General features: G+C 47.4%; 1 protein-coding gene across 2 annotated transcripts in view; it reads left to right on the forward strand.

Moving 5' to 3' along the window:
• PNPLA7 (patatin like phospholipase domain containing 7) overlaps positions 1-27,632 on the forward strand; it is a 124,289-nt gene that overhangs the window by 63,747 nt on the left and 32,910 nt on the right. For both annotated transcript variants that reach the window (XM_041406452.1, XM_041406453.1), the window contains exons 22-26: positions 1,946-2,095; positions 11,615-11,678; positions 12,131-12,299; positions 13,460-13,642; positions 14,866-14,984. In XM_041406452.1, the coding sequence (XP_041262386.1) occupies positions 1,946-2,095; positions 11,615-11,678; positions 12,131-12,299; positions 13,460-13,642; positions 14,866-14,984 (685 nt within the window). The remainder of the gene's footprint in view (positions 1-1,945; positions 2,096-11,614; positions 11,679-12,130; positions 12,300-13,459; positions 13,643-14,865; positions 14,985-27,632) is intronic.

Consider the following 27,632-nt stretch of genomic DNA (forward strand, 5'->3'; position numbering starts at 1 on the left):
CTGGGTGTGGGAATGAAATGATTTGCACTTGAGATCCAGAAGTGTTGCTGCCTGTGTGCAGTGAAATTTCCCTGGAATTTCTTGCAAGAGCAATGTAAAGGGAGCATTGGAAATAGCAGCTGTAATGGGCTGGAATCAGAGCACTGTGCTGAGCAGCAGCAGCACAGACTGATTTCAAATGCCTGGATTTGCAGTATTTTAATGAATTGTCTGGGAGGAAATGGCCTGCCAGGGGTTGGTTGTGCAGCTTTGTGTTTGTGGCAGCACCAACACAAAGTCTCTTTACTGACTGAAGGGAGTAGGAGGGAATTCTCCCAATTTCCTTGAGCAGTATTTGAAAGCCAACAGATGCCCATTAACTGCTGGGGTGTTGTGGGGCTCTTTGATGCTGAGGATTGCTTGGGTTTTGTTTGGTTGGGGGGTTTTAATTCCTTCATTTGCTGGTTTTGCCAGATTCCAAGGAGACTGAAAATAAAAGGTCACCCACTTTCCTGTTTCAGAGCAGTCTGGGGAAGAGAATATGCTCTTCACCTGCTCAGCTTTCTGGGCAAAACCACTTGTTACACAAATGCCTGGTGGTAATTGTACTTAAACTTCTATGCTTCCTGAAATGCCTCTGTGACCCAGGGCAGAGCCTGCACTGCCTGGGAAACAGGGCAAAATGGGGGAAACAGAAAGTGGGAGAAAACTAGTGAGAGTAACAGGAGTTCAATCAGAGAATCACCATTGAAATTCTCAGGAGGGAAGGGCCTGTGGAGATGAAGGGTTGAGCTGTGATGTGTAACCTGTTTAAACTCACAGATATCTTCTTGAAGATCACCAGAAGGAGGGGGAAAACTATTTAATGTTCTGTGCAGAGCTGTTTTAGAAGATTTGAAATTAATAACTCAATTGCTGAATATCTTAAAAAAAAAAGTTTATCTGATATTTCTTTGTGTCCTGCAGTGGTCTGTCACTCTGACATTGAGCCTTTGAATGGGTTTGCACAGGGGATATCAAGTATTTCCACATGCTCAGCTCAAGAATTTATCTTGATGGTACATCTTAGGCCTTTGCTGGGTGAAATGAGATAAGCAGGATGTGAAATCCCAACTTAAATTCAAATTTTTTTTTCTGTTCTCAGAGCTGAGTTGACAGGCATTAGCAGCAGAGTGAGATTTTCTGAGAAGGCTCAGCTAAAGAGAAGAAAGAGTATCAGAACAAGAACAGTTTGTACAACATTGACCTTTACCAGCTCTAAGCTGTCTGGGAAGATCTTGATCTTCCTCACATGCATTGCAGATTTCTCTCAAAAACTGCTTTTCCTCTGCCCTTACTCACCAAATTATATTAAAGATAGTTCCCAGGTACTTTGCAGCTACTTCAGAGGTTCCGTATTTTAATCCTCCTAAACCCATATCTGTAAAGCTCTGCATCTTGCAGAGAAGGGAGAACAGGTAGAGATGCACATTTTCTATGGGAGTTTTGTTGAAAACAGCAATTTCCTTCCTTAGGAATACCATAAGAAAATGATTGTTAAGTTTTGGAATATTTTGGAATATTTTAATACTGACAGCAGGTTTGGGGGTTTTGTTAGTTAAGCTAATTCCTCTTGTGGAATCAGTTCCAAAGTTGTGATAAAGGGATTTTAAGTGCCTTTTTATCTTTGCCTTCCTGGGTCAGGTAGATCCATGTTTCATTTAACATATTCCTGGCATATTTTTAACGTTGCCTAACTTCAACCCACACATGCTGTACCAGCAACCAAAAATGATGGAAACTGATCTTCATCCTCTTAAAATGAAATATGTGGGAACTCTGCTCTCACATGCTGTGGAGGTTTGTGTTCCATTTCTCTGACGTGGAGCAGCTCGGTGACACAGTGACACCTTCCCTCCTGCCTGCAGGTGACATTCCATGTTTTGCAGCCTGGCTGACTGATGGCAGGTGTTTTCTCTGTGAACAGGTCATCCTCTTGGACTGCACAGCTCCAGCAGCAAGTGGGATGCAGGGAATCCTGCCAGCAACCTGTCCACGGTGGCGATCATGCCGGTGTCCGAGGAGGTGCCGCTGACAGCCTTCACTCTGGAGCTCAAGCACGCCCTCAGTGCCGTGGGTGAGTGTTCTGTGGTGCCATCGCAGCAAACAAGCCCTGCTGGTCACTTCAGAGTGGCGTGGCCAGCTACTGGCACCTGTCACAGGGAGGGCCATGCTGTGTTAGGGGGTATCAGTACCTGGGGATGGTCACAGGGCTGGGGAAGAGGTTTTGGAGAGAATCCTGTGACCTTATAAAAAAGGAGGGAGAGGGAATTTTTATATGGCCAGGTCCCCACAGGACAGTGGGAAATAGTTATAAACTCAGGGCAGAATTAGGTTAGATTAGGGAGAAATTCTTGAGAGGGTGGGAGGCCCTGGCACAGGTTGCCCAGAGAAACTGGGACTGTCCCTGGATCCCTGGAAGTGTCCAAGGCCAGGTTGGAACAACCTGGGATAGTGAAGGTTTCCATGGACAGGTAATCTTTAAAGTCATTTCCAACCCAAACCATTCTGTGATTCTGCAGCAGTGGTCAGGATCAGCCTTTTTCATGCTTCTTGCTTCTCTGTTCTCATCCTTAACATGCATTTAGTTATAGTGGAAAACTTTTTTTTGCCTTAATGACTTGGAAATACTCACAAGGCTCTCTGGCCCTTGTCTTGGCTGCCCTCAGCTGCCCACAGTCACTTCAGGAGACACATCCCACACCAGGGCACTGCTCCCATGGCTGCTGGGGGTCTGATTCTGTCCAGCTCATGGGGGATAGTGTTCCAGGCCTCCTCAGCTGAAAAGCTTCATCCAGCAAAGGGTTTCTTAGCAGTTTTCTTGTGTTGTGGTTGTACATGAGTGGTAAGGATAAGGCTTGGTGGAAGAGGCTCATGGAGGAGATCCAGATTCGCGCTGGAAATCTGAAGTTTAGTCTGAAATCATTGTCCCATTTGTTGCCAGCTTGTTTGTCTGTCTCATGCCCACAAAACCATGTGTTCAGCTCATGGCTGAGTCATTAATTGCTTTATCCATGGGTGAAGTTGCTTGTGCACATTCCAGTTCCTCACAAAACTCATGTATTTAATTCAGAATTCATTTTGTGTTCATTAGTGGTGTTTGACATTTCCTGAACATCCTCTTTTCATCCCCAAATGCTGTTACAGATCTCTTGAGTGAATCTCCTGTAGTCCTTTGAGAAATTATTAGTCTGCTCTCTCATTGCTTATTTAAAAGTACAGGTTATATGGTGCTTGAGGTGTAACCACTTACATTTGTTGGCAATTTTCTTTCTGACTTTTGGTGTCTGGAGCTGACACTCCTGTGTGTGCTTAAAAATCTTCTGGGTGAACAGGCAGAGGGAAAAGCTGGTGGTGCTTGAGCTCTTTAACCTTCTGAAGTCTGAATTTGTGTGCAACTTATGATGGAGACTTGTTACAGTGAGATCTAATTTGTGGGTGTTTGAAGATTCCTCTTATTTTGGAGATGGCAGAAAAATGTTCCATCCATAATAGAGCTGTATTGCTAATGGGGACTCCTTAGGGATCACTGCCAGCTTGTTTTGATGTGTGACAACACTAGGAGCCTGTAAATAAAACAAACAGAAACTTAAGTAGGTAGATGGACTGTTCAGAATAAAAATCTCCATTTGGGCTGAGAGCAGCAGGCAGGTGTCATGGGGGGTTTGGGGGGTCACTCGGCCTTTCCTCCTTCACCCTTTTCCCTCTTCCCCTGTGCTGAGGCCTGCACCGTGCTTGGCAGCTCAAGATGGTTCTGTACACCCTTGGCACCTGAAGCTGTTGCCAAGAGGGAGCAGACGGCTGCAGTGGGAAGAGGAAAGTGTTGTGGGCAAACACAGGAGCCATCTGGTCCCAAACACCGCTGCACAGGAGCGCCGAGCCTCGCAGCAGGCCCGGAGCCGCCAGGCCCTGCAGCGCCTCTGCACGGCTGGCCTGGGCTGGGGGCAGCCTGCAGGCTTGCTTTCTTTATTTAGCAGAAGCAATGTTTTCTTTTTTCCTCTTTTTTTTTTTAACTTGTATTTCCAAGTGTGTATTAACTTTGTATTTCCACCTCTGCCCTCTGGCTGGGGATTTTTTGGGTGCTCCTCACGATGTGCTGGGAGCCACGTGCAGGTGCTGCTTGGCTTTCAGGGAAGAGGATGGGGTTTGGAATGATTTTTTTTTTCTTCTGATTTTCTGCAACAGAAAATGAGCTGAGTAGTGGAGTGAAATTTTGATTTGCTTTCAGGTTGTTCCCTTATTCACCTTCAGATTTGGCATGAGGGGAACTGTTGCCCAGAGCAGCTGTGGCTGCTCCTGGATCCCTGGCAGTGTCCAAGGCCAGGCTGGACAGGGCTTAGAACAACCTGGAACAGTGGAAGGTGTCCCTGCCCATGGCAGGGGTGGAATGAGATGAGATTTAAGGTCCTTTCCAGCCCAACCCATTCCATAAATCCATGTGGAAAGGTCTGCACTGGGGGCCTTGCTGAGCAGCTGCTGCCACCTGAGCCCTTCCCTGAGCTCCCAGATGGGCTCACCTGGCTTTGGGTGTGAGGTGGGATCAGACCTGCCCTGGCTTTATGGAAATGAGAGCGGTTAATGTGCTTGACAAGACTTAATTGAAAGTCTTCTCTGAAAGGAACTCTCAGTTTGGAAAGTTGCTTTGAACATTTGCTGCTATTCACGGGTTTTTTTTGAGGTTTATTTTTTGGGGTTTTTTTTCCTTGAACCAACCTTTTTTCTAATTTTAAGTTAAATGGCAGCATCTGATTACAATACTTGACTTACCATTTAATCCACACTTAACATTTGATCTGTATAATTTCATTGCTCTGGGCTTCAAATCTGTTCCAGAGCAGTGGAGAGCAGCCTTAATATGTGGGGAGAACAGCTGGTTTTATCTTTCTTCTGCAACTTAATATATTCATTACAGAAAATTCCTTCCCCTTTCAGTTAATATGAGCTTAGCTGGGTATTGCAGTGATGCCCTGAATTCCCCTGCTGCAAGTTGGAGATGAGGATAGAAGGAATGAGGAGGATGCAGGGAGGAACACTGAGACCATTGCAAGAATCATCAGCTGGGAAGGAGCCTGACCTGGGGATGCAGGCTGACCCCAGTCCTGGTGGGAATGCAGGCTGGATTGTAACACAATAAAACACTTAAGAAGTGGTTTTCCTTTTCCTAGAATTGGCATGAGAAGGCTGTGGGCACTGCTTGGAGTTGGAGCTCGTTGCAGGTGAATCTCTTCAACAGGATTTTGGGGCTGGTTTTGGTAATTTTTAGCTATTTCTGTATTATTAAAGGGATATAAAAGTAATGTCAACTAGAAAATCTCAGTTTGATAGTGAATATTTACTGTCCACAAAAACTGAAAAAGTACTCAGAATCTTTCTTCCCACAGAAAAAGAAATCCACTTTTGCGTGTAATGAGACAGGACTAAGTGGTTTCATTGCTTAAATCTTTTTTGTGGGTTTAGTTTTTTTTTTTTCAAATTTCTTGGTTTTTAATGTTTTAATTTGTAATGGGAGCAGCTCAGGTGAGCAGCCTGTTCTCCATCGGGGTGCATTCTGCACACAGGGAGCACCAGTGTGTGGGACCACCTCCAGCTTTCCCCAGACCATTTGTGCTGGTTCCTTTGACATTTGGTGTTTCTGTGATTTATGATAATTCACATATTGTTTCCAGACAGGGGGATTGTGTCCCAGTTAAATGCTATGGGATGTTCGTGCTTCCATGGAGCTTCCAATCACAGAATGGTCCAGGTGGGAAGGGACCTTAAAGCTCACCCAGTGCCACCCCTGCCATGGCAGGGACACCTCCCACTGTCCCAGGCTGCTCCAAGCCCTGTCCAGCCTGGCCTTGGGCACTGCCAGGGATCCAGGGGCAGCCACAGCTGCTCTGGGCACCCTGTGCCAGGACCTGCCCCCCCTCCCAGTGAACAATTCCTAATTCCCAATATCCCATCCATCCCTGCCCTCTGGCACTGGGAAGCCATTCCTTCTTGTCCTGTCACTCCAGACCCTTGGGACCCTCTCTCCATCTTTCCTTCAGGCCCTGCAAGGCCACACTGAGCTCACCCCAAAGCTTCTCCTCTCCAGGTGAGCAATCCCAGCTGTGCCAGCCTTCCCTCCCAGCAGAGCTGCTCCATCCTCTGATCCCCTGGTGCCTCCTCTGGATCTCTCCAGCAGCTCCAGCTCCTCCCTGTGCTGGGCTGGGGCAGCTCTGCTGCTGGCACAAGCTGTGGGATGACAGATTTATTTGGGACCTGGCAGCAGCAGCTGGACCTGCCTTCACCTTGAGACAGAGATAGAATGAAAAATGTTCTGAGCTCTGTGGGCAGAGCAGAAGGTTCTGCAGGACACCGTGACCCCAAGGTCCTGCAGGGCACAGTGGCCCTGGGGCTTCAGCCCTGCTGTCTCCTGGCTCCAGTGTGACAGCCCTCCCTCTGCATCTGGGGCTCTGGGTCTCCAAGAGAGGAGGCTGTGCAAGATTCAACTTGCAGAAAGCAGGAGCAGAATTTTCCAGCTCTGAACTGGAGTGCCAGGAAGGGGGGCAGGTTTTTTTGCTGTGCAGTTCATCATGCTGATGAATTCTGGTCAGTGTTCATGATGTCTATTTTTATTATTAATTCTTTTCCTCTTAATCTTGGTAGAGCTGAGAGCATCTTTTGATAAGAAGTTCTTCTGCAGTATTCAGATTTTTCAAAAGTATTTGCCTGACTATTTTTTTGTTCCTTCACTGAGACCAGCTAAAAGACACCACATGGCTGTGCAAATTCTGGTTCTATGTGGGAGCCCTCTGATCTCATAGAATTTCAAACTGAAGTAGGGAGGGATTCATATCCAACATATGTGTCTCTCTCATTCCTTTCTGCCCTTTAAATTTTTCTTCTTTTCAGTTCTAAAAATGCATAATGCATTGGACAGCTCACTGAAAAATCTTTGCTAATAATTTATTGGAGTTTTTAATTACAGTTCTGCCTGTCTTTACACACAGATTAGATTTAAATGTGAAATGTTCACTGTGGTGTCTGAACCCTGGCACCACTTAGTATTTTTTTGCTGGACAAGATCCTCTGACATCCAACTCATTTATCAGTTATGTGACTTAGCCACATAATTTTGTAGACTTTTATTAGGTCAAAAGTAAATTTTCTTTTAATAGAGTCCAAGCAAGTAAATTTGCTCTGCTGAGATTTTTCCACAGTGCATTTTGTACTGGCTTTGTCTTTTGATGTGGGTGTATTTTTCAGGTGAGGTGGATTGGAAACCATTTCTGAGCCTCAGAAATTACTCTCTGCCCTCTGGGCCACTCATTTCTCAAGACAACTCTTGGACCATGTTTTATTAGACTCTGAACTAGGACACCTGTACTCCTGCTTCTGCATATCTTGGTGTTTTGTGGAAAAAAAATTACCAAAGTGAGTCTCTTGCTCACTGGCAAGATGGGGAGGTTTTATGAAGTATGTGATTGGTTTTTTTCCCCTCTCTGGGGCAGGAGGTTGGAAGCTTTGCTGCAGCCCTTCTCTTCAGTGCCCTTGTTTGTTAGCAGAGAAAATGAACCAGACCTCTGGCGTTTGCCATATTTTCCTTCCCTTCCCTCCTGTTTAATGGAATTCTTAGTTTTGTACTGAAAAACAGATGGCCCTGGAGTACAGCTTTAGATGCTCCAGGAGGTTTTCCCAGAAACCACAATCCCTGGGCCTGGGGTGAGGCCACTCTGCCTGCAGTTCTCTCACCTGAAGCACAGAAAACCTGGGAGCTCTTGACTGACAGAAAAATCCCCCAGGCTACTGAAAGTTACCACCTCAGGTTTGAGAAATCCAAAAGGTTGAGAAAGCTGTGGATAGCTGGAGGCTCAGGGAATGGCACTCAGCTTTCCTTGCTCTGATACTCCTCCCCAGCAATCTGCTGCTGGCTGCTGTCAGAGACTCACACAGGGCTTGGAGGAATATTTCATATTACCTCACATCACCTCTCCTGTTCTCACTTTGAGCTGCTCTGATCCTGTTGACAGAACACTGAGGGGTGCAGGGATGTGTCCCTGATGCCAGCTCCAGCTGGAAGCTGCCCATGAGGCTGGTGCCAGGTTTGGAGAGGGGGTGCTTAGAGGTGTGTGAATGTGACAAATCCCTTTAAGGATGCACTGACACTGGGCTGGTCACTCCTGCCTGCAGGTGTGGCTGTTCAAGGGCTGTGGATTTGAATCATCACCAAGTCATGGAATGGTTTAGGTTGCAAGGGACTTTAAAGCCCATCTCGCCCCACCTGCTGCCATGGGCAGGGACACCTTCCACTATCCCAGTTTGTTCCAAGCCCTGTCCAATCTAGCCTTGAACCTTAAAGATGGGAATGATATTTTTTTGTTACTTGGTTGCTTGCAGCAGTTTAGTTGAGATAACACTTTTGTTGGTTCTGTTTTCTGAGCTCACATATGTTGGTGTTCTTGGTTGCATTAATGGAGGGGTTTTAATGGCTGATTAATTGGGAGCCTGCTAGAAACTGGGAGTGCAGAGCAGATGGTTGGTATTTCTGAGACAAAACAAGTTGGTTCTGTTGGAAGCATCACCGTGTTCCGTGCTGGGGATGAGTGAAGGTCTGGGAATCTTTGTCCCGTGTCCCTGGCACGTGGAGGAATGGGGTGCTGGGCAGGCTCCTCCTGAGCTGGCACAGCCAGGGTCTGTCTGTCTGGGCACCCTTGTTTGTGTCCTGTTCTGTGAACTGCTGCTTTCCCACATCACAAGTGAGGTCTGGATATGGTTTTGAAGTCTCTCCAAGGCTCATTCTGATGTTGTCCACAGCCAAGGTGCCTCTGGCTGAAGGAGCACAAAAATCCACCCCAGCCCTACAAACTCTGCCTCTCCCCTTGGATGAAAGCTATTCTGGCTGCAGGTCACTGGCTTTGATGGTGTCCCCTGGGTTTAGTGGTGTCCCCCTGGAGCCTGGGCCCCAGAGCATCACCAGGGACTGATGCTGCTGGATCTCAGTGCCCAGGGTGGGGGGGGTAACAGAGAGAGGTGCCCATGCTGTTCCCTTGGTGTTGGCTCTCTTACTTAGCATTTTTATTGCATTCCTCAGCTCATTTGGCATTCCAGGCTGTTTGTCTTTGCCTACTAAACTTCCACCACTGCCAGAAAGCTTTGTAAGCCACATGTTCTGGAATACGGTTTTAATTCACCTGTCTTTTCTATGTAACTGAGAACTCTGACACGTTAATGAACATTAATGATCACTGTGCTGCTGAGTGCTTGCAGAATTGCCCTGCACTCTGTCCCTTGCAGTTCTATCCTGTGCAGTGCCATCAGTATTCCCTCTGGGAGACCTCTCTTATACCATTGTGCCATTTCAAAGCTATACCAACACTGACAGCAGGTGAACAGTGAGTCAGATAAAAGAATCTGCCAGTGTTAAAGGTGTGGTGACAACCCCCTCTCCCAGCACTGGGGCTGTTCCCTGCTGTGGGATGGCTCAAGGAGCTGCAGAGGCAGGAGGGAAGGGCAGGCTAAACCCAGATCTGCTCTGGGGAGTGCTGCTCATTCCCTCTCCTTGGGACTTGTTGCTTTCATAGGAACCAACTTCCAGAACTTCTATTGGAGGATGGGGAAGTCAAATTCTATTCTTGAGTCATCCTCCTCTCTCTCTGCTTTCTCATCAGCTTTATCTTTTGGTCTCTGCTTATGGGATATTTTTGTGCATTTCTGTTTGCTCTTCCTTGATAATCAGTGTAGCAAAGAGCAAATGTTATTTGGGTATTGGAAAGTACAAGATGGAAAATGGCACCTGGGAACTTCTTCAAGTCTAAGAGTAAAGTCAATTAAAGCAGAGTGAAGCCTTTGCAGCAGGACTTGAGCACTGAGGGGGGATGGCTTGGTTAGAAAAGACAGGTGTCTGCTAAGGAAGGCAGGAGCCTCCCTTGAAATGGAAAATGTAAACCCTCTCCTACTGAATTATTATGATTTTAAAATTAAGGAGCTCTCAGGCAAAGATATTTGAGCAGGAATAACAGTTATTTACTAGGAAAATTTAAAATACAAATGCAGTAATACAAAGCAACAAAAAAAAAATCCATTGCCAGAGTTAGAATCTGACCTGCCCTCCTGTGGGTCAGGGTGGTGGCACAGTCCCATCCCATGGGGGCTCAGCCCTCCTGCAGTGCCAGCTGTGGTTCTGCTGGAGCAGGGATCCTGCACAAGGCTGCAGTTTTCCTCTGAGTGAACAGAGGAGAACTGCCCCAGCTCTGATAGATGGGGATAGAACACACAGCCCTGGCCACATCTTGCATTGGTAACCTAAGACAGGGGAGGTGAGTTGGCCCTGAAGGTCAGGACAGCCAGTTCCATATCTGTACCTGAGGGTTTTGCTTTTTGAACACGGAGGTGTGTATTTGTGACCTTCTTCCATGTTGGTTGTTCACATTTCCTTGATTTTTACTGAACGCATTATAACCTTGCCTTGAGACTCGTCATATAATGAAGTGTTTTGTTATTTAGTACATAAATTTCAGTTCTGTTGTTAATGAAACATTGAGGGATTGCACAATGAAAACATGAATATAAAGTGACTGCTCTGTCATGTTTTGTAAATGTGAATTTCTCTCTCAGTAGGAGACAGGTAATATTTTCTCTAGGTGTGCAGTTAATTTTCTAAGTTTCCTTTTCTTTGCATTTTTTAAATTTAGCTGCAGTCACCCTGCAACTTCTACCACATATGGCGCAAATTGCTGCTGCAATTGACTTGCTAATAAGAAGATTAAACTAAAATGCCTGCAAGAAGCTTTATGTGCTCCAAAATTCAGCTCAGATCTAAGGTTGTTGCCAGATGTGTGTGTGTCTGTAGTGGACTCTGACTGTGCCCTACAGATTTGGGAATGTTTTTGGGGTTCCTGTTGGCATGTCGAATAAGGAGTAGTAATGCTGTGGAGCTAGAGGATTCACCTGGGGAGGTGGTTCAATGCAGGATGAACAAGTTCTGCATTTCGGAAGGTAGGGGGAACAGCTTTTTTCTTTGGAAGAAGGATCCTGGCCTTCCTGTAAAGGTCTGTGATATTTTGAGTGCTGAGTTGGTGAAAATGCAGCTGTAATAGGAGCTGTCACCAGAGCCAGGATAGACAGGGCTTGGAGCAGCCTGGTCCTCTGGAAGGTGTCCTGCCATGGAAGGGATGAGCTTTAAGCTCCCTTCCAACTCAGACCATTCTGTGGTTCTGTGATCCTCTGTGACCCTGAGGAATGGGATAAAAGAGCTTGCAGGTTGTGACTAATGCAGTAACAGAGCTCTGGGAATAGGGAGTATTGGAAGAGGTGTTCCTAGAAAAGTGTGAAAATTTTTGTGAAGACTTTGTGCCAGCTCTGATCAATGCACTGATCCATCACTACCTTCAAAGCAAGCTCCTAGAATTGAATTCTTGGAATCAGAGAATGGTTTGGGTTGGAAGGGACCTTAAAATCCATCCCATTCCACCTCCTGCCATGGGCAGGGACATCTTCCACTATCCCAGGTTGCTCCAAGCCCCATCCAGCCTGGTCTTGTACACTTCCAGGGATGGGACAGCCACAGCTTCTCTGGGCAGTATTCTCCAGGAGCTCAATTTGAGGTGTTCACATTTCCTTGTTCCCCCAGGTCCTGCCCTGCTGCTCACCAGTGACAACATCAAACAGCGCCTGGGCTCTGCTGCTCTCGACAGGTACCTGCCCTCATCACTGCTCAGGGAAATGCAGAGACACTGGGCTTTTCTTATAAATACACAGAGTTTGGGAACAAAATCCTGTCTTCTGACATACACTGGGCCTTCTGCTCCTGGTGTTGGAGACAATAATGTTTCAACAGTATTTGGTGGAGGTGTGGGTGGGTTTTTCCCACAGTTACTTTCTTGCTTGTGAAATTGAAAAAGCTGAATTTCTCTGAGTGTGTTAATGCTTATGGGTGCTGTGGAAGCATTACTGAAGTGAATGTATCCTCCTGCCTTGGCATTTGTCTAATGGTGTAAATCCTGGAGAGGCAGAGTCAGCAGGAGCTGGGAGCAGATCCTGGCTGGGCAGGAAATGCCAGTCTCTCCCTGTGTAAGATTTCCTCTCTTCTCTTGGGAGCTGTGATGTAACACCAGTTGAATTCTCTGTTTTCCTTGTCTGTCCCCAGCATCCACGAGTACAGACTGACCAGCTGGCTGGGCCAGCAGGAGGACATCCACAGGATTGTGCTGTACCAGGCTGACAGCACCCTGACCCCCTGGACCCAGCGCTGCATCCGCCAGGCTGACTGCATCCTCATCGTGGGGCTGGGAGACCAGGAGCCCACTGTGGGAGAGGTTGGGAGCTGCTCCTTCCCCTCCTGGCACTGGGAGCAGCCCAGCTCAAAGCAGCTTGCTTCACACTCATGTGTTTTCCTGGGTTTAACACCCAGTGAGGCATAAACAATGAACTATTCCTGAGAAATGCCTGTTAGGAATAGCAAAAAATTGCATGAGAATCCTCTGAGATGGCAAGTTTTACGTAGAAGTACTTCCAGCAAAGTTCTTTTCCTCTAAAGAGTCATTTTGGCCAATGGTAAATCAAAAATTCTTTGAAGCTTTGTGTTTCTGCCCAGAATTTCTTTGGGCTTCCACACAGAGGGAGAAATTCTTTTCTGCCCGGATGAAATCCATGGTGTGTGCTTAGGAAAAAGTAGATCTAAATCACAGTGTATGAATTAGTTATTATATTTTATTACAGATCTTAAGCTGTCATTTTTTTCCCTTACTATCTATTTTTATGATTTCATATTTTATTACCAAAGTCTTCTGACCAGACAAAAATTCTTCAAGAAATTTTAAAAAGGGATCACAGGTGGTTTTTTTTAGGATGGTGAAGTGCTGAGTCTGACCTGCAAAGAGCCTGGGCTGGTCCCACGTGCAGCTTTCGTGTGTGTCCTGTTGTGTGGGCTCTTTCTGCATGGATGTGGGAGGCAGGAAGCACAGGCAGAACAGGCTGCCAGCAGTTGCCTAAAACAACAACAACAAAAACAAAAAACCAAAAAAACACCCAAAAAAAAAAAAAAAAACCACCCCAAAAAAACCCAAAAAACACCCCCAAAATCAGAAATGCAGGGAGCCAAAAAAAGTGGACTTTGGGAAAGGGAATAGGATGGGATGGGAAAGATGAAAACACTGAATATTTGTGGGCTGGAGTCTGACTCGGGCAGCATCTCCCATTGCAGGAGCAGCTCCTGCCTGTGCTGTTCTTTTAATGGCCTGGTTTAAGTCAAAAACGTTCAGGTTTGAATCCTTGGCTGATTTTAGGCTTCTGTGTGCTGAATAAGCCCAGAGGTAACAGTGTTGTTGTCTAAGTCAGTCACGTTTGGGGGCTGTGACTGTACAGAGCTGGATTCAGGTGGGAACAGGGGTATGGGGTGTGTGTGGCTGTATTCCACCCTGAGACTGGGGCAGCCAGGACTCACTGTCCTTTCCTTGGGTGTCCGTGGCTGCTGTAGCTGGAGAGGATGCTGGAGAACACGGCAGTGAGAGCCCAGAAGCAGCTGGTCCTGCTCCACAAGGAGGATGGGCCCCTCCCGTCCCGCACTGTGGAGTGGCTCAACATGAGGAGCTGGTGTTCTGCTCACCTCCACATCCACTGCCCACGCAGAGTCTTCTCCAAAAGGAGTCTGCCTAAGCTGGTAAGAGATTCCTGCTTTGGTGGCTGGTCCCTGGCTGTCTCTCAATCTGTAATTTGTGTGTCAAAGGGGATCTGGGGTAATGATAGTCCACCATAGTCTTAAACACACAGATTTAGTAATGGATTCTGCAAATCCTCTGCTTTTTGCAAAGCCCAATCAAGGTAATCTTTTTTCAAAGGTAAATAGATAATTACAAAGTCTTGGCCTGCCATAGTCAGCAGTCTCATTCTGGCTCTCATTATAATTTGAGCTATCATCTCCATAATTGTAAAAACTGGTTTTGGAGACCGTTAAGGAAGAAAGATCCTTTGTTAATAATAGAATGGGTTTTTCTCAGAGGAGTCCCACTGAAATATGAGACCACACTCTTTAAGTCTGTTTGGCCTCAATTGGATTTAGGGAACAGGGGTAAGGGGGCCAGGTTTTCTTTATGGATGCAGACTTGGCTTTTTGATATCTTGAAAGAGTAATCACTGTCTCAGAGTCCCAATGAAAGGTGTGTTCAGGCCATAGTAGAGTCCTTTTTGTTGGGAGCATCCCTGTGCTTCCCTAAGCTGTGCTAAACATGAGGTAGAGGCAGTCTAGGATGCTTCCCAAGAACTTGAAATCCTTGTCAAGGAAGAGAAGGAGCTCTAAAGGAAATTCTGTAGTACCCCCAGGAGCTATAAAAGACTCAGAGAGGCCACTGTCCACTAGAACTGTTTGGGTGGTTCACAACTCTTTGTTCCCTTGAAGAAGAATTGTAGTAACACAGAATCACTGACAGCTTCAGGCTGGAAGGGACCACTGAAACTCCTTCAGTTCCACCTCCCTGCTCAACACAGTCCCTTGGAGCAGTCACTGGGATTGTGTCCAGACAGACTTGGAGTATCTCTAGTGAGGGAGAGTTCAGAGCCCCTCTGGTCTCTGTCCTGTACTTGGTGACTGCACAGGAAAGAAATTCTTCCTCCTGTCCAGGTGGAGCTCCTGGGCATCACCTCTGGATCACCTGTTCCTCTGGTGCCATTGCTGGGCCCCACAGAGCACAGCCTGGTCCCTGCCCTGAGCCCTCCCTGCACACAGGTTCACACAGGGGTGAGGGCCCCTCTCACCTTGTCTTCTGCAGGCTGAGCAGCCCCAGCTCCCCCAGCATTCCCTCACAGGAGAGAAGCTCCAATCTCCTCATCTTTGCAGCATCTGACTGCCCTGGCCACTCAGTGACTGTGCTTGGCTCTCCTCTGCAGGTGGAGATGTATGAACGTGTGTTCCAGAAGGCCCCAGACCGTCACTCCGACTTCTCCCGCCTGGCCCGGGTCCTGACGGGCAACGCCATCGCGCTGGTGCTGGGCGGCGGAGGGGCCAGGTAGGGCTTTGTCCTGGGCATCCTGGCTGGTGCACGGGGCTCTGGGCATCCTGGCTGGTGCACAGGGCTCTGGGCAGCCTGGCTGGTGCACGGGGCTCTGGGCAGCCTGGCCTGGGCAAGGAGACCCTGCCCATGGTAGGGGGTGGGACAGGATGGGCTCTAAGGTCCCTCCCAACCCAGTCTGCTCTAGGATTCTGTGCTGGTGCATCCACCAGATCTGAGACCTATCCCTCAGGATAACAGGGATCCTGGGACACCAGCACTGCTCTGCAAGCAGCATTTGGGGGTGGAGGCACCGAGGAAATATACAAACTTAGCCTGCTGTGGGGATTTGTGCAGAATTTCTGCCGAAGGAACATGAGTGTTTGTGACCTCTTGAGGCCTCTCATAATGGTTTAATACCAGGAGGTGACCAGGGCACGAAAGATGACGTTTCTTTCCGTTGGCCTACACTTTGGATTTTTTTTTCCCTTATGGATTCTTATATTAGGAAATGGCTCACAGTATTTCAAAGCTCTTCAAAGTTTGAGCAGTAAGAGGAATTCTGTCCTCTAATGGAGAATGTTCTCATCTTTATAATCCTCCAAACCCCCAGGTAGCCGTACACTTTGACAGCCTTACCTTACAGGAAGGGTGTGTTTTTGCAGACACAAGGACAGGGTGTGTGCTGAGCACTCTGTTAGAATTCCATCTGAAACCCCAGTGAACTTTAGAAATAAATTACTGCTGGCATTTTCCTTTGGAATCCCTTTTTACTTGGAGAGTTTTCTGTTGAGACAGAATTGAGTCGCCCTTTGTCTCAAGCAAGCGCCGCCTTCGTCGTCTCCATCACTGTGTTCTTGAAGCCCTGCTTTAAAAGAGTGCTTTGAAATGCAGCTCTCAAAAAAATAAACCCCCTAATTTGCACTCAGTCTGTCTGTTTAAGTGCACAGAAATATCACATTTTTGTCGTTGGGCCAGTGCGTGCTTCAGGGGAGCCTTTGCTGCAGGAAAGGCTGGAGCTCCTTTGTGCCAGCTCCTCCTGAGCAGTCGCTGGTGCTGAGACAGCCAGAGCTGGTTCCTCGAGTGTCTCACAGGTGCCTTGATCCTGCTCCCTTTCACAGCCCATCACCTGGGCTCATTTCAGGATTTCATTTTTGTGACAAGCTCTGTCCTGTGGAGACACAAAGCAGAACAGCAGAGGGGAGCTTCTGTTTTATCTGAATATCTCAGGAGGCTTCTTATCCACTGATAGAGAGCATTTGTGGTTTCTTATTTGTTCCCAGCTGATATCTCTGCCTCTACCAGAGCCTGTGTCATGCTAAATATGTGCACTCCTGTCCTGCTGGCAGCACATTTTGCTCTTTCCCTTCCTTCCTTCTCTAACATTGCTGTAATTTTTGCCAAACTTTTTTTTTTTTTATTCTACTACTAAATTTGCAAGCTCCCACCTGCGGGTGTGCAGGATCCGAGGTAAGGAGGAGCAGGGTCACCGTTGGTCCTGTGTTGTCCCTTTCTGCAAAGCTGCTCTGCTGCTGTGTTTGCTTTGGGGTCTCTGGATGCTCATCACCCATTCAGCAACGAGCCATGGGCCATTAGCCATCACTCTGCTCATTTCTGCATCCCTGAATGGGGAGGACTTGAAGAGGATTAAGGGCAGAGTGGATAAATAGGATGTTTCTTCCTTCTCTAAAATGCATTCTATGCCACAGACTGAAATGCTTGTTCAGGGGTTCCAGGCTGGCACAGGGATGATGTGAGCACTGTGTTTTCCCTGGAAAGGTACAGAATGCTGTTCTAGTCATTAAATAATCATCTAAATTGTGGTTAGATAAAGATTTTTCGAAGTGAGAATATAATTAAGACTGGGGAAAAGACAGAATTGCTCTGAACCATGTAAAGGTTCAGAATTACTCTGAACATCTGCATTTGGAAGGACAAAATAAATTCTTAGATTGCCCATTTCTACTAACAAGGGAATTTCAACAGATTAGATTAGGTACTTAAAATCCTCCTGTGGTTAAAGCACAGTCAGGCTAAGAATGTCTTTGTGGGTCTCTGCACAGACTTGATAGCCTTTGGTTAATAATTACATGAATATCCTCCCACCTTGCTCTCAGAGCAGGAATCATGCAGGTCACACAGCCAGGGAGAGGTGACAGTGACAGGGGCTGGCTGGTGGGTATTTGTTCAAGGTATTGTGTTCTGTGACTCCAGTAATATCAATTATTTAGTTGTTATTTTGGGAATGTTTGTCTGGCTTCCCAGTGACAGCCGGATTGGGAGGTTTTAGCAAGAGCAGCTTCCTAGTAATTATCGTTGTGGTTTGTCATGACAAAAGGCTCATAGGAACTAAAGGTTTTCTTTCTCCTACGAGCATAAAAATAAAACAACTTGAAGTGATATGGTTCTAAAATTACAGTGCTTTGCTTTTGTTAAATGCTAACTTAATTTTAGTTAGAAACGTTGTGGAGTTTGAGGGAAGGAAAGGAGATTTGTGTTTAGGAAAATAATACCTCTGAGGTGTAGTTGCAAGAAAAATGACACATCAAGCCCTGCAACAAAGGCATAAACCTTCCATAAATAATTGTCCTGACCTTTAGCCCTCCCACGTACAGCCACCCCTTCTTTGGTTTGCTATGGTTGTCTCAGCAAAGCTGTTTGAAAACTAAAATTTCTAGGGAGTAAATAATTATTACAGAACTATCTGGGAATCCTTAAGGCTTTGGGAGAAGAGTGGGTTGAGCTGTTCAGAATCACAGAGTATCCCAAGCTGGAAGGGACCCACAAGGATCTTTACTCCTGTCCCTGCACAGGCACCCCAGCAATCCCACCCTGAGCATTTCAACCTCTCCTGAGGAGCTGCTGTCAAAGGATATTTATAGATATTTCATCAGGGCATCTTTTCATTTCTCTTTTTATTGTTTAGTTTTCTCCTCAAACTTATTATCTCACCTCAGCACTTGATGTGTCAAGTAGCTGGGTTTTTTTGCACACAGTTTTCTTGCTGACTCTACAGATGTGGCTCAATGTTTCATTTTGGGCAGTTGGCTTATTTCAGCAGTTTGTCCCTTCTGCCTTTCCTTTGTTTCCAGCTCTGGCCCTCTGGAAAGGGGGGATAAAAGCAGCAGTGTAGGAGAAGCAAATTCTGCCCTTTTTGTTGTGGGATCTCTGTGTCTGATGGATTCTCCTGTGTCTGCAGCCTGTGCCATGTGCAGGGTGCTCACACTCCAGACTCAGAGAAGGAAAAACAGGCAGCTGGTCACTCATGGGCTGCTGCTGAGCTCCTTAAAGCCTGGCTTTATCTTTACCCAGGGATGAAGAGGCTGGGAGAGTCCCTGAGAGGCAGATCTCAGTTGTTCTGCTCTCAGGAGATCACATTTGCTCTCTGCACTCTGGGTTTGACTCTGGGATTGCAGGGAGAGTAAACCATGGAGGATTTGCTGTGCCTGTGAGGTTTGGCTGCAGATCCAGCTCACTCAGGCAACTTTTAGTAAAAATCTGTCAATCCTGCCTCCTGTCTCTGCCACCAGACACTGATCTGTTCTTCAAGAAGGCACAAAGAATTTGTTTGTCCTGTGTCTGCCCTGGGACAAAGCCCTGGCACAGGCAGGATGGCAGAGCTGCATGCAGTGCCTGGAAGGGATGCACAGGTCACACTGTCCTGTACAGGGGGTCAAGCAAGGAGGTGGGATGTGCCCACAGCCACCTGAGGACGTGGTGGATGCCCCAGAGCATCTCCAGGAGCTTCTGTTTGGAGGCTGAGCCCAGTGTGGCAGCATCACTTGGGAGGATTTTGTCCCTTTGTGTTCCTGTGCAATTAGGGCAGAAAAGAAATGATGCAAAGCTCCCAACACACCATAAGGAAAAACTTGCAACAGATTTTGAAAACTTGAGAAGATCATGTTCCTTTTCTGACTGTTGGTGCTTTTAGCCTGTAAGTGTGGCTGGGAGGTGAGGAGCTCTTGCCTGGGAACAAACCCTGTGGTGCTTCCCCCGCTCCAACCTGCTAAAAGAGGAATCAGATTTGGGATTGATGGCCTGATCTAGCCGTGTAAAACACTTTGAGGCAAGTTAGTGCTGTGCTGTGAGATCTGATATTCCTCCTCAGGTTGTCTGGGGAGCTGCTGGCTGCCTTCAGCAGGCACAGGGACATGGTGCTGCTGCTCCATGGTGGTGACACAGCATTTTAATTACACACCCAGCAATTAAGTGCTGGCCAAGCTGGCAGGCTACAGAAGCTGAATCTGCAGTATGCTCATGTGTGGAGTCAGAAATGATTAATAAAGACACCAGTAGGTTTTGGAGGTTGATTTGTTTTTCTGTTTGGTTTGTTACTCTGACATGGAGAGGAGCCTTAAAGCAAAACCCTTGTCATCCCATCTTGGTTGAGGGCAGCTGCTTCTTAATTCTGTCCTTTTCTCATCCTAATTGGTAACAGACAGGGTTTGGTGCTTACCCTGTTACTTAGATGCTCAATGCCTCCTCCTTAATTGGATTTTGCCATCTTAGCTCTGAGAAACTTCCACTTCTGCACTGCAAGGTGCAAGTCTGGTGTTTGGCAAGAGGCTCACTGCAGGCAATAGAAATTTCTTTCTTGTCTCCTGTGAAATTTTCAACAACTTTTTTTCCTGAGAGGAGTCATGAAGCCACTGTTCTTTCCCTTGCTTGAATTCGTTAAGGAAAGATTGACAAGCTGACAGAATTAATGAACATTTAAATTCTCATCATCGTAATGTGGTAGTGCAGCAGTGGGAATGACTGAGGAATGTGCTGCAAGGAAAGGAGGGTGGAAATAGCACCTCTGCCTTTGGGGCTGTGTTTAGTTCTCCCAAGGTAAAGTGGCAGCATGGCAAGGTCTCTTTCCAGCACTGCTGCTGTGGAGAAGAGCTGAGGTCCCTTGTGCAATGTCATCTTTTGCTCCATGGTCCACAAAGGCTGGGAGGGAAAACAGGGAAGACTGCACAGAAAATATCTGAGCTCAGTGAGGGTTTTAGGGCCTAATAAAGGTGATGTCCCCTGGGTCAGGACCGAGGTTTGGCTCCAAGGGGTGGAGGGGGCTGGCTGATGGTGCAGTGGTAGAACTGACACCTCATAGCCCAACTTCCAGCGTGTGATGCAACATCTGAGGAATAAAAAGCTGAAGTGTGAGGTGGAAATGCTGCTCCAATGACAAAGTGCTGTCCTTGACATGGACAATTTGCTCCCATGGTGCTGACAGCTCCCTTCCCAGGCTGCAGCTCCTTTTCCTGCATTGTGGATATGAAACCCTGGGGTTCAGTCTTGGGCAATAACAGAACCTCCTGGGGACACTCTGAGGTTTTATGGTGCAGGTGCTTTGGAATCAGTTCCAGCAGTTAAGGAAGATGAATACTTATTCCTCAGCTAAGACAGGTAACTAATGATAGGAGGCTTTTTACCCCTATCAGGAGGAGAAGTGTGTGCATGGATGTTGTTTAAAACTGCCACTGCAGAACTGCACAACTTGGGTTGGAGCTGGTGGGCTCCTGAGATTGATTACTGAACCTCAAATACAGGGAGGGGACTGGGAACATGGGGGCAGTTGCTTTCTTAAACTATTAAACCTGACCACAGGCACCCAGACAATGTGCTCTAAGGGTGTGTGGGGGGAGAGGGGAAGAATTTCCTGCCTGAAGGAGGCAGCTCCAGAGGAGAGCACTTGGAAAACACTGCCAGAGAGAACAGAGCAGTGTTTTCCCCTATGGGATCCTAAAGACACTCAATATAGAGATTACAGAAGGGATGAAAGAAAATCCCATGGGCATTTCCTGGGCTCTTGATGTTCCTCACATAAATTGGGACACAGTAAATGTTTTTCAGCTCCTTTGCTGGGTTCAGAACTTAACATGGGCTGAGTCTGGTGATGGGCACTAGGAGGGATCAGGGGTCTCTGGAGCCCAAGTGCTGTTGTGGCCAGTTCCTTATGTTGGAGCATAAAAGTAATATCTTGAGAATTTGCTTGACAATGTTTCTTCACTCTTACATTTCTGTCTAGATAATACACAACATATTTTCCCTTTTTTTTCCCACCTGGCTGTGTCTGCCAGTCTGTAAGTCTCTTTTCCCTTTCTAACACATCCAATCCTTGAGATTTCTCAGTTTCTTTGCACTGTTTTTGCTCCATACTCGTTCCTTCTTGTCTTCTTTACATCTGCCCTTTAATTCCTTTCTCAGTCTTTGCTTTCAAGTCCTCTCACAAATCACGAGATTTTCACCTATTGTGTAAAAATGGCAATTTTTTGCCATCCTGGTGTGTCCCTATGTGTCAACAGAAATACACTTGGTTTTGAAATCATTCCAGATCATGCAGTGAGCTTTAGGACTGAACCAGGTTTGCAAATAGGTTATTCACTGCAGTGTTTAATGTTGTTTTCAGTGGTTTATAATGGGTCACAGGTATCCCCTTCATTTGGTGTGTTTGCCTCACAGTGCTTAAAATTCATAGGGCACAGAGTTGACAGCTTGAAATGTAGAAAAATTGGATGCAGGGTTGTGTTTTTTCCTGAAGTACTCAGAAAACAGCCTGAGAAAATGTTTGTTCTGAAGTAAATTATGGAACAAAACTGTTGCTAAAACTCTTGTTCATTGTGACCTTGGCTAGGAGAGGTTTGGAAGGGCAGCTCCAGCCTCTCCAAGGTGCTCTTGGTGCCTTGAGCCACTGGCAGCTCTGAAAGGTTCAGTCACTGGGGAGAGGAGGGGACAGGCAGGATTTCATGGGGCTGGGGTTCAGCTGCTGAGGGGTTGAGGAAATGTCTGAAAGCCTCAGAGCTGAGCTCTGTTTTGGTGAACCACAGCATGGGCAGTGGGCAGCTCACCCTCTGGAGCACTTACGGGGAAGAGAAATACAAACCATTACCAGGAGGAGTTGTTTGGGGTTTCTGCAGGATGTTGTTGTTTCAGAATGGAAATGGATTTATGCTGCTGCCTCCTGGGTTGGATGTGTCTGGGGAATTTGCTTGAAACCATCCTGCCATCCAGTTATTCTGATGGAGCTGACTCTTCACTTCAGCAGGCAGAGGGGTGACCAGGTGACCCCTTGTGCTGTGTGGGTGCAGTGCCAGACATGGTCAGTGTTTATGTAGGGGCTGCTGAGGTTTGGGGGTATCTTTGCCTCCTCTGGCAGGAGGGATCTGGGTCCTGGGCTCTGCTGGAGGCAGGCCAAGATCCCTGTCTCCAGCCTGGTGGCTGGCAGCCCTGGATGGAGCCTGTCTGGCACAGATTGGACCCTTCTGCACCGGGTTCACACCATTTCCTGGTTGCCACTTACACGAGACAAGAGGATGGATTTTTTTTTTTTGCAATTGCTGTATTTTCTTTCTCTCCCCCTGATGCAGTCAGGTAGCAGCCCTGAAATTCCTGTTCCATTTCCAAGTGCTTGCTGGAGGTACTGAGCTGGCATGTCAAGGCTGTGCTTTCCTCTCCTCTAGCAAGACAGGTCTTGAAGAATATGTGCTGCTAAAAGGATCCCATCCCTCATCCTGATCATGCTCTGAAGTTCCAGCAAATTAAGCTGAGCTATGAAAGGAACTTGAAAAATGCTGCTTCTCTGGGTTTAAATGGAAGAATCAGGCTTGCTGTGCAGCATCTGCAGTCTGTCAGTGCCCAGTAACAGCTGAGGAAGCAGGATTTCTGCAGCAGGGAAGTATCAAAATGATACAAAAGGGGCTCAATCTGCTTTGTGTCATGGAAAAAAAAAACACTCCGACTCTGAATACTTGAAATATCTTTCCTCCAGTTCCTGTTCTTCAAAGTAATCCCTTTGTACACCAGGCCAGTCTGTCTTTTGACTTTGGAAAGGCAGAAAGTTGGCTGCTCTGAGGTTAATCCTTGTGGCCTTTGCAGTTTCCCCCATCGTGGCCAGCCTGAACTGCCTGGGAGCATTTTGGAGGCGGGGAGGCTGTTTGGTGACCTGTGTTATGGCTTTTGTGTGTCTAGATAAACATCTCCACCTCAGTGCACAGTGGGGTGGAATTTCTCTGTGTGATATCCCTTTTTGAAGCTCAGACTGATGCATGTGGGGCTTCAGAGCTTGTGATTGCTCCTGTAGGAGCAGTCTGGAAGCATCAGCTTCCGGAGAAGTGACCTGTGCTGGGTGTCTGTGCTCTTGGCTTGAGTGGAGCATCCATTGCCACGTGCAGATAAACCAGAGGGAAAGCTGAATTCCAGAGTCAGGCTTCTGGATTCCCAGCATCTTTCAAAAACTAGATTTGCTTCCAGGGCAATATTCAGGAGGTAAAATAACAGAGAAGCAGCAAAACTCTTTATGCTTAAAGATAAAACTGCACCTTTGACTTGGTGTTTTACTTGTGCTGCTCCTTTGGAAAGGCCAGAGGAGTAAGGTAAGGAAGGTGGGCTCCTACTTGGAAAAGATGATGATAATGCATGTTTGGATATCTAATTTGAGTCTTATCCAGGTCAGCCCTAAAGTTAGGTTGTTTGAACAAACAGAAAACAACCCCTAAAAATAAATCACTGAGTTGATTTGCTGTTGTAGAGCAAAGCTCCTGAGACATGGCTGCAGCTCCTGTGGGGGCCTCGGGCTCTGTGTTTGCAGATGGCTGGGGAGAGGCTGCAGCCTCACTGCTCCTGAGAGGCTCTGCTGGGATTTCTGCAGGCAGGGACCATCCTGGGCACGTTCATCGTGACTAAATCCTGTTTGTGCAGAGTTCAGAGCTCTGCCTCTGTGAGCTGGGGGAAAGGCACAGCCTGTGGCTGCTCCCAGATTCCCAGACCTGAATGCCAATTGCTCAGAGAGCTGTGGAACAGTTGGGTCATCACGTGCCTACAAAATCACATGGATTGGCACCCACGAAAGCTTAATGATCTGATTTTTCCTTTTCCCATCTGCAGCACCTCTGTAATTGCTCATTTGCTCCCATCTGCCAGGAGGTTGAAGGTTATAACAGCTTCTATAAACCCTCCAAGCAGCAGGAGCTTGGGAGTCATTGACTTTAAAGGTATTGCTTAAAAAACCCCTAAAATTCATTGCAGGTGGTTTAGTTGGACTCTCCTGTCCTGATCTCCAGTCTTTCCCACCAAACTCATTTATTCACAACAGTGCCTTGATAAACAGATGAAATTAAACAAGGAGGTGGTGGAGGTATGGGTCAGCTCATGTTGCTGGTTTTGCACCTTTTTTTAATCTGATGTAAAAACATGTGCTGTGCTCACTTCCCATGGAGCAGCTGTAAAGCTCTCCAGGCAAGTCCCTGTGCTTTCAGGAGTATGCTCCTTGCATTCCTGTGATTTTGGTGAATCTCTGTCCAGCCCTACCTGGGCAGTGAGCTTTCCTGTTAAGAAAAAGTAAATTCTCAGTTCTGTTCTCTGAATGCTTTGGTCATATTTCTGCAGCTTCCAGATCTTGTGCTCATAATGGGTTCTTGCAAGGCTTTAATATATAAGTCTCAGAGGGGTGGGAAAGGAGAATATATTTGTTATCCAAAGAAATTATCTTCCTTTGCAGATGATAACTGAATTGTTCCTTGGCTCAGAGTAAGGGACGGGATTTTGTGACATCCCCAAGTGGGTGCAGTTTGTCATTCAGCTACTTCCCTGCTCCTGTGCCCCTCTCTGAGCGTGCTGCTGCCAGCTGGGATCAGAAAACAAAAATCTTGGTGCATTTTATAATTTACTTTGACTATTTTGTGCTTTTCCTCCTCTCCAATGCCTTCCTCCTGCATCCCTTCAAACCCCAGGGCTGGGTAGCCCTGACAGCTCTCCTGGAAGGGTTGAACACGTTTTGCTCATTTATTTCTGTGTCAGGCACAAATCTCTTTGTTTAAAGCTTGTTCTAAAGTTAGTGTATAAAGCAGAAACAAGATCAGGGCTATAAAAGGACATTGTATTTGGATTTTCTTGCAGGAAGGGGATTTCACTGGGCTTGTGATGAATAGGAGATGCATTTTTGCCAGATGTGCCTGCCTGGTGCAGGGTGTGATCTCTGCAGCATGGCAAGGCCAAAGGGAAATGGCTCCTGAGCTCTGGCTTAAGGAGTTGGTGGGAATCTGAGGGCAAAGATAAGTGGGAGGATGGAATGAGGTTGTTGTTAATGGAAGGGAAAACAAGAAAAATTCAGGTCTCTGGATCAATATGTGTGGGCTGTGGAAGGGAAAAAGCTTCCTCCAGGGCAGCAGCTGGGAGAGATCCTGCTGATTGTTGGATGTTAGGATGAGAACCCAGTAATGTGGGGTTATTCCCTCTATTTAGCTTAGAAATGGGGCTTAGTTGATTAACAATTCATTAATGTTGTCAAGATTGGAAAGTTCCTTGTAAGGGCTCACATAGAACCATGGTTGCAGAAATGCAGGGGTCTGGGTGCTGTGCTCCTTTGGAGCTGGCAGAAAATCACTGCAATAATTCTAGCTGATTTATGATGCTGGGAAGTTTTATGGTCAGGAAGGCTGGGAAATAATGTTATTGGAAAGATATAACTGGAATTAGATTTCAAAGCAATGTTTGGGTATATTGCTGCTACTGCAAGAGCTCCGAGGTGCCAGTTGGATATAGTCCAGTTGCAACTTGTAGCAGACTTGCTCCATTTCTGAGCCAGTGACTGAACCACTCAATGCCAGGATCAGTCACAGAACACACCAAAAAGTGCTGCTGTTTGTGTAAAGAAGAAGCTTTTCCTTATGTCACCTTTTCTGATGCCACTCCATGTAGCTCTTCACATAAATAACATCCAATTTCCACGCTCCCCAGTACAAGGAGCACCTCCACAATGACTCCAAGAAGAATGTAGAACCACCACCACCCCTCAGTTAATGGTTCTGTAGTGCTCTGAGAGCTGCAGGCTCAGTCACCAGCCTTTTTTGGGATGCCTGAAGTGCCAGGGTTCCCTGTGTGACATGGTGGCTTTCAGGGTGTGCTGTCCAGTTCTGTGGGCTTGGAAGCTCAGGCACCTTCAGTTTGTTTTGTACTCACAGCAGGGTTGGGTGAGTGGTTGCCCAAGGTACCACTTCTTGCACATCTCCAAAATGGACATGGTAAATACAAATTCATAGAATTGCAGGGTGGTTAAAGTTGGAAAAGGCCTTTAAGATCATCGAGTCCAACCATTCCCCCAGCACTGCCCAGGCCAGCATGAACCCCTGTCCCCAAGTGCCACATCCATGTGTCTTTCCAGCCCCTCTGGTGCTGGGGACTCCACCACTGCCCTGAGCAGCCTGTGAAGGGCTGGACAGCCTTTCCTGGGAAAAGCTGCTTTTATGGCTTTGCTGCTTCAGGGGTTTTAAGGTTCTGAGGGTGTCTTAATTCAGGTTTGTTGGGCTCTAATGGAGCTTAATAAAGTCCCCTTGACAATTTCTCTATTTTTCTGCCTCCTTTGCCAGGTAACTCCATCAGGAAGGATGGCCAGGAAGCTGTGTCCCACTTGGAGGAGGTTTGGTGGGAGACACAGCAGAGCTCTGCAGCAGCCATGGCCTTAATCCTTCTTTAGCCAAAGGAAACAGCATCTCTTTAGAGCTTTCAGGGAGATCTCCTTCATCCTGCTGAGTCAGGAGGAGAGATGGGGCTGCTGAGGCTGGATTCCTCTTTGAGTCCAGCTTCATTTTGCAGCTGACACAGACTTTGGAGGTGGTTGAGCTGCAGCCAGCTTACCTGGCTGTCCCCTTAGCCATGCTCTGAAACCTGAGTGTCCCCTCTGGCTGCTCCCAGGCTCGGGGTGTTCTTGCAGACACAGGCAGTGTCCTGCTGGTGTGTTAAACATGGCTCATGGGGAAATACTGGGGCACAAAATATTGGGTTTGTATTGATTGTGTTTCCTTCAGCCCCTGAGCAGGAGGACAGCCTGCCTTTCTGCTGTCACTCTGATCTGGGATGTCCTGCTGCACTGGCTGCCTTCTGAGCCGGATTCATCCCAGCTCTGGCAGCACGTGCAGGGCTGGCACATGCTCGGCTCACAGGGGAATTTTCCTTTTATCAGTTCTGCTCTGGCCTTCGTGCATTACAGTCACATGCCAGCAGCACTTCCCCAGGGGATGAAAGCAAGGGCTCATTTCAGCAGCAGGAATTTTCCTGTAAGACCTTCTGGCAGAAAGGCTGAGTTCTCTGGTGTGCTGTGCTGAGGTATTTAGGGAAGCAGGTCTCCAGCCCTATAACTCCTCTCCTTGCTTTTGGTAATTTCTTTCTCAGAATCACAGAATATCCTGAACTGGAGGGGACCCACCAGGATCACCCAGCCCAGCCCCTGTCCCTGCCCAGACCCCCCACCAAGCCCACCCTGGGCATCCCTGGCAGCGCTGTCCAAAGGCTCCTGGAGCTCTGGCAGCCTCGGGGCCGTGCCCATTCCCTGGGGAGCCTGGGCAGTGCCAGCACCCTCTGGGGGAAGAACCTTGCCCTGAGCTCCAGCCTGAGCTGCCCTGGCCCAGCCCCAGCCGTGCCCTGGCTCTTGTCCCTGGTCGTGCAGAGAAGGGGTCAGAGCTGGCCCTGTTCTTCCCCTCATAAGGAACCTGGAACTGCAGTGAGGGCTCCCCTCAGTCTGCTCTTGTCCAGCTGGCCAGACCAAGTGACCTCCTTGTGACCATGAGTAGTAAACAAGGGATGGTGTTGGAGTTTAGCCAGCACAGCTTCTGGAGGCTCATTCAGCACAGGGATCATGATTTGGTGAGTGCAGAAAGCAGCACCTGGGGCAGCTGATGCCCAGAGCAG

The sequence above is a fragment of the Onychostruthus taczanowskii genome, unplaced genomic scaffold (genome assembly GCF_017590055.1).
Source record: "Onychostruthus taczanowskii isolate IOZ18803 unplaced genomic scaffold, ASM1759005v1 scaffold25, whole genome shotgun sequence".
Lineage (NCBI taxonomy): Eukaryota > Metazoa > Chordata > Aves > Passeriformes > Passeridae > Onychostruthus > Onychostruthus taczanowskii.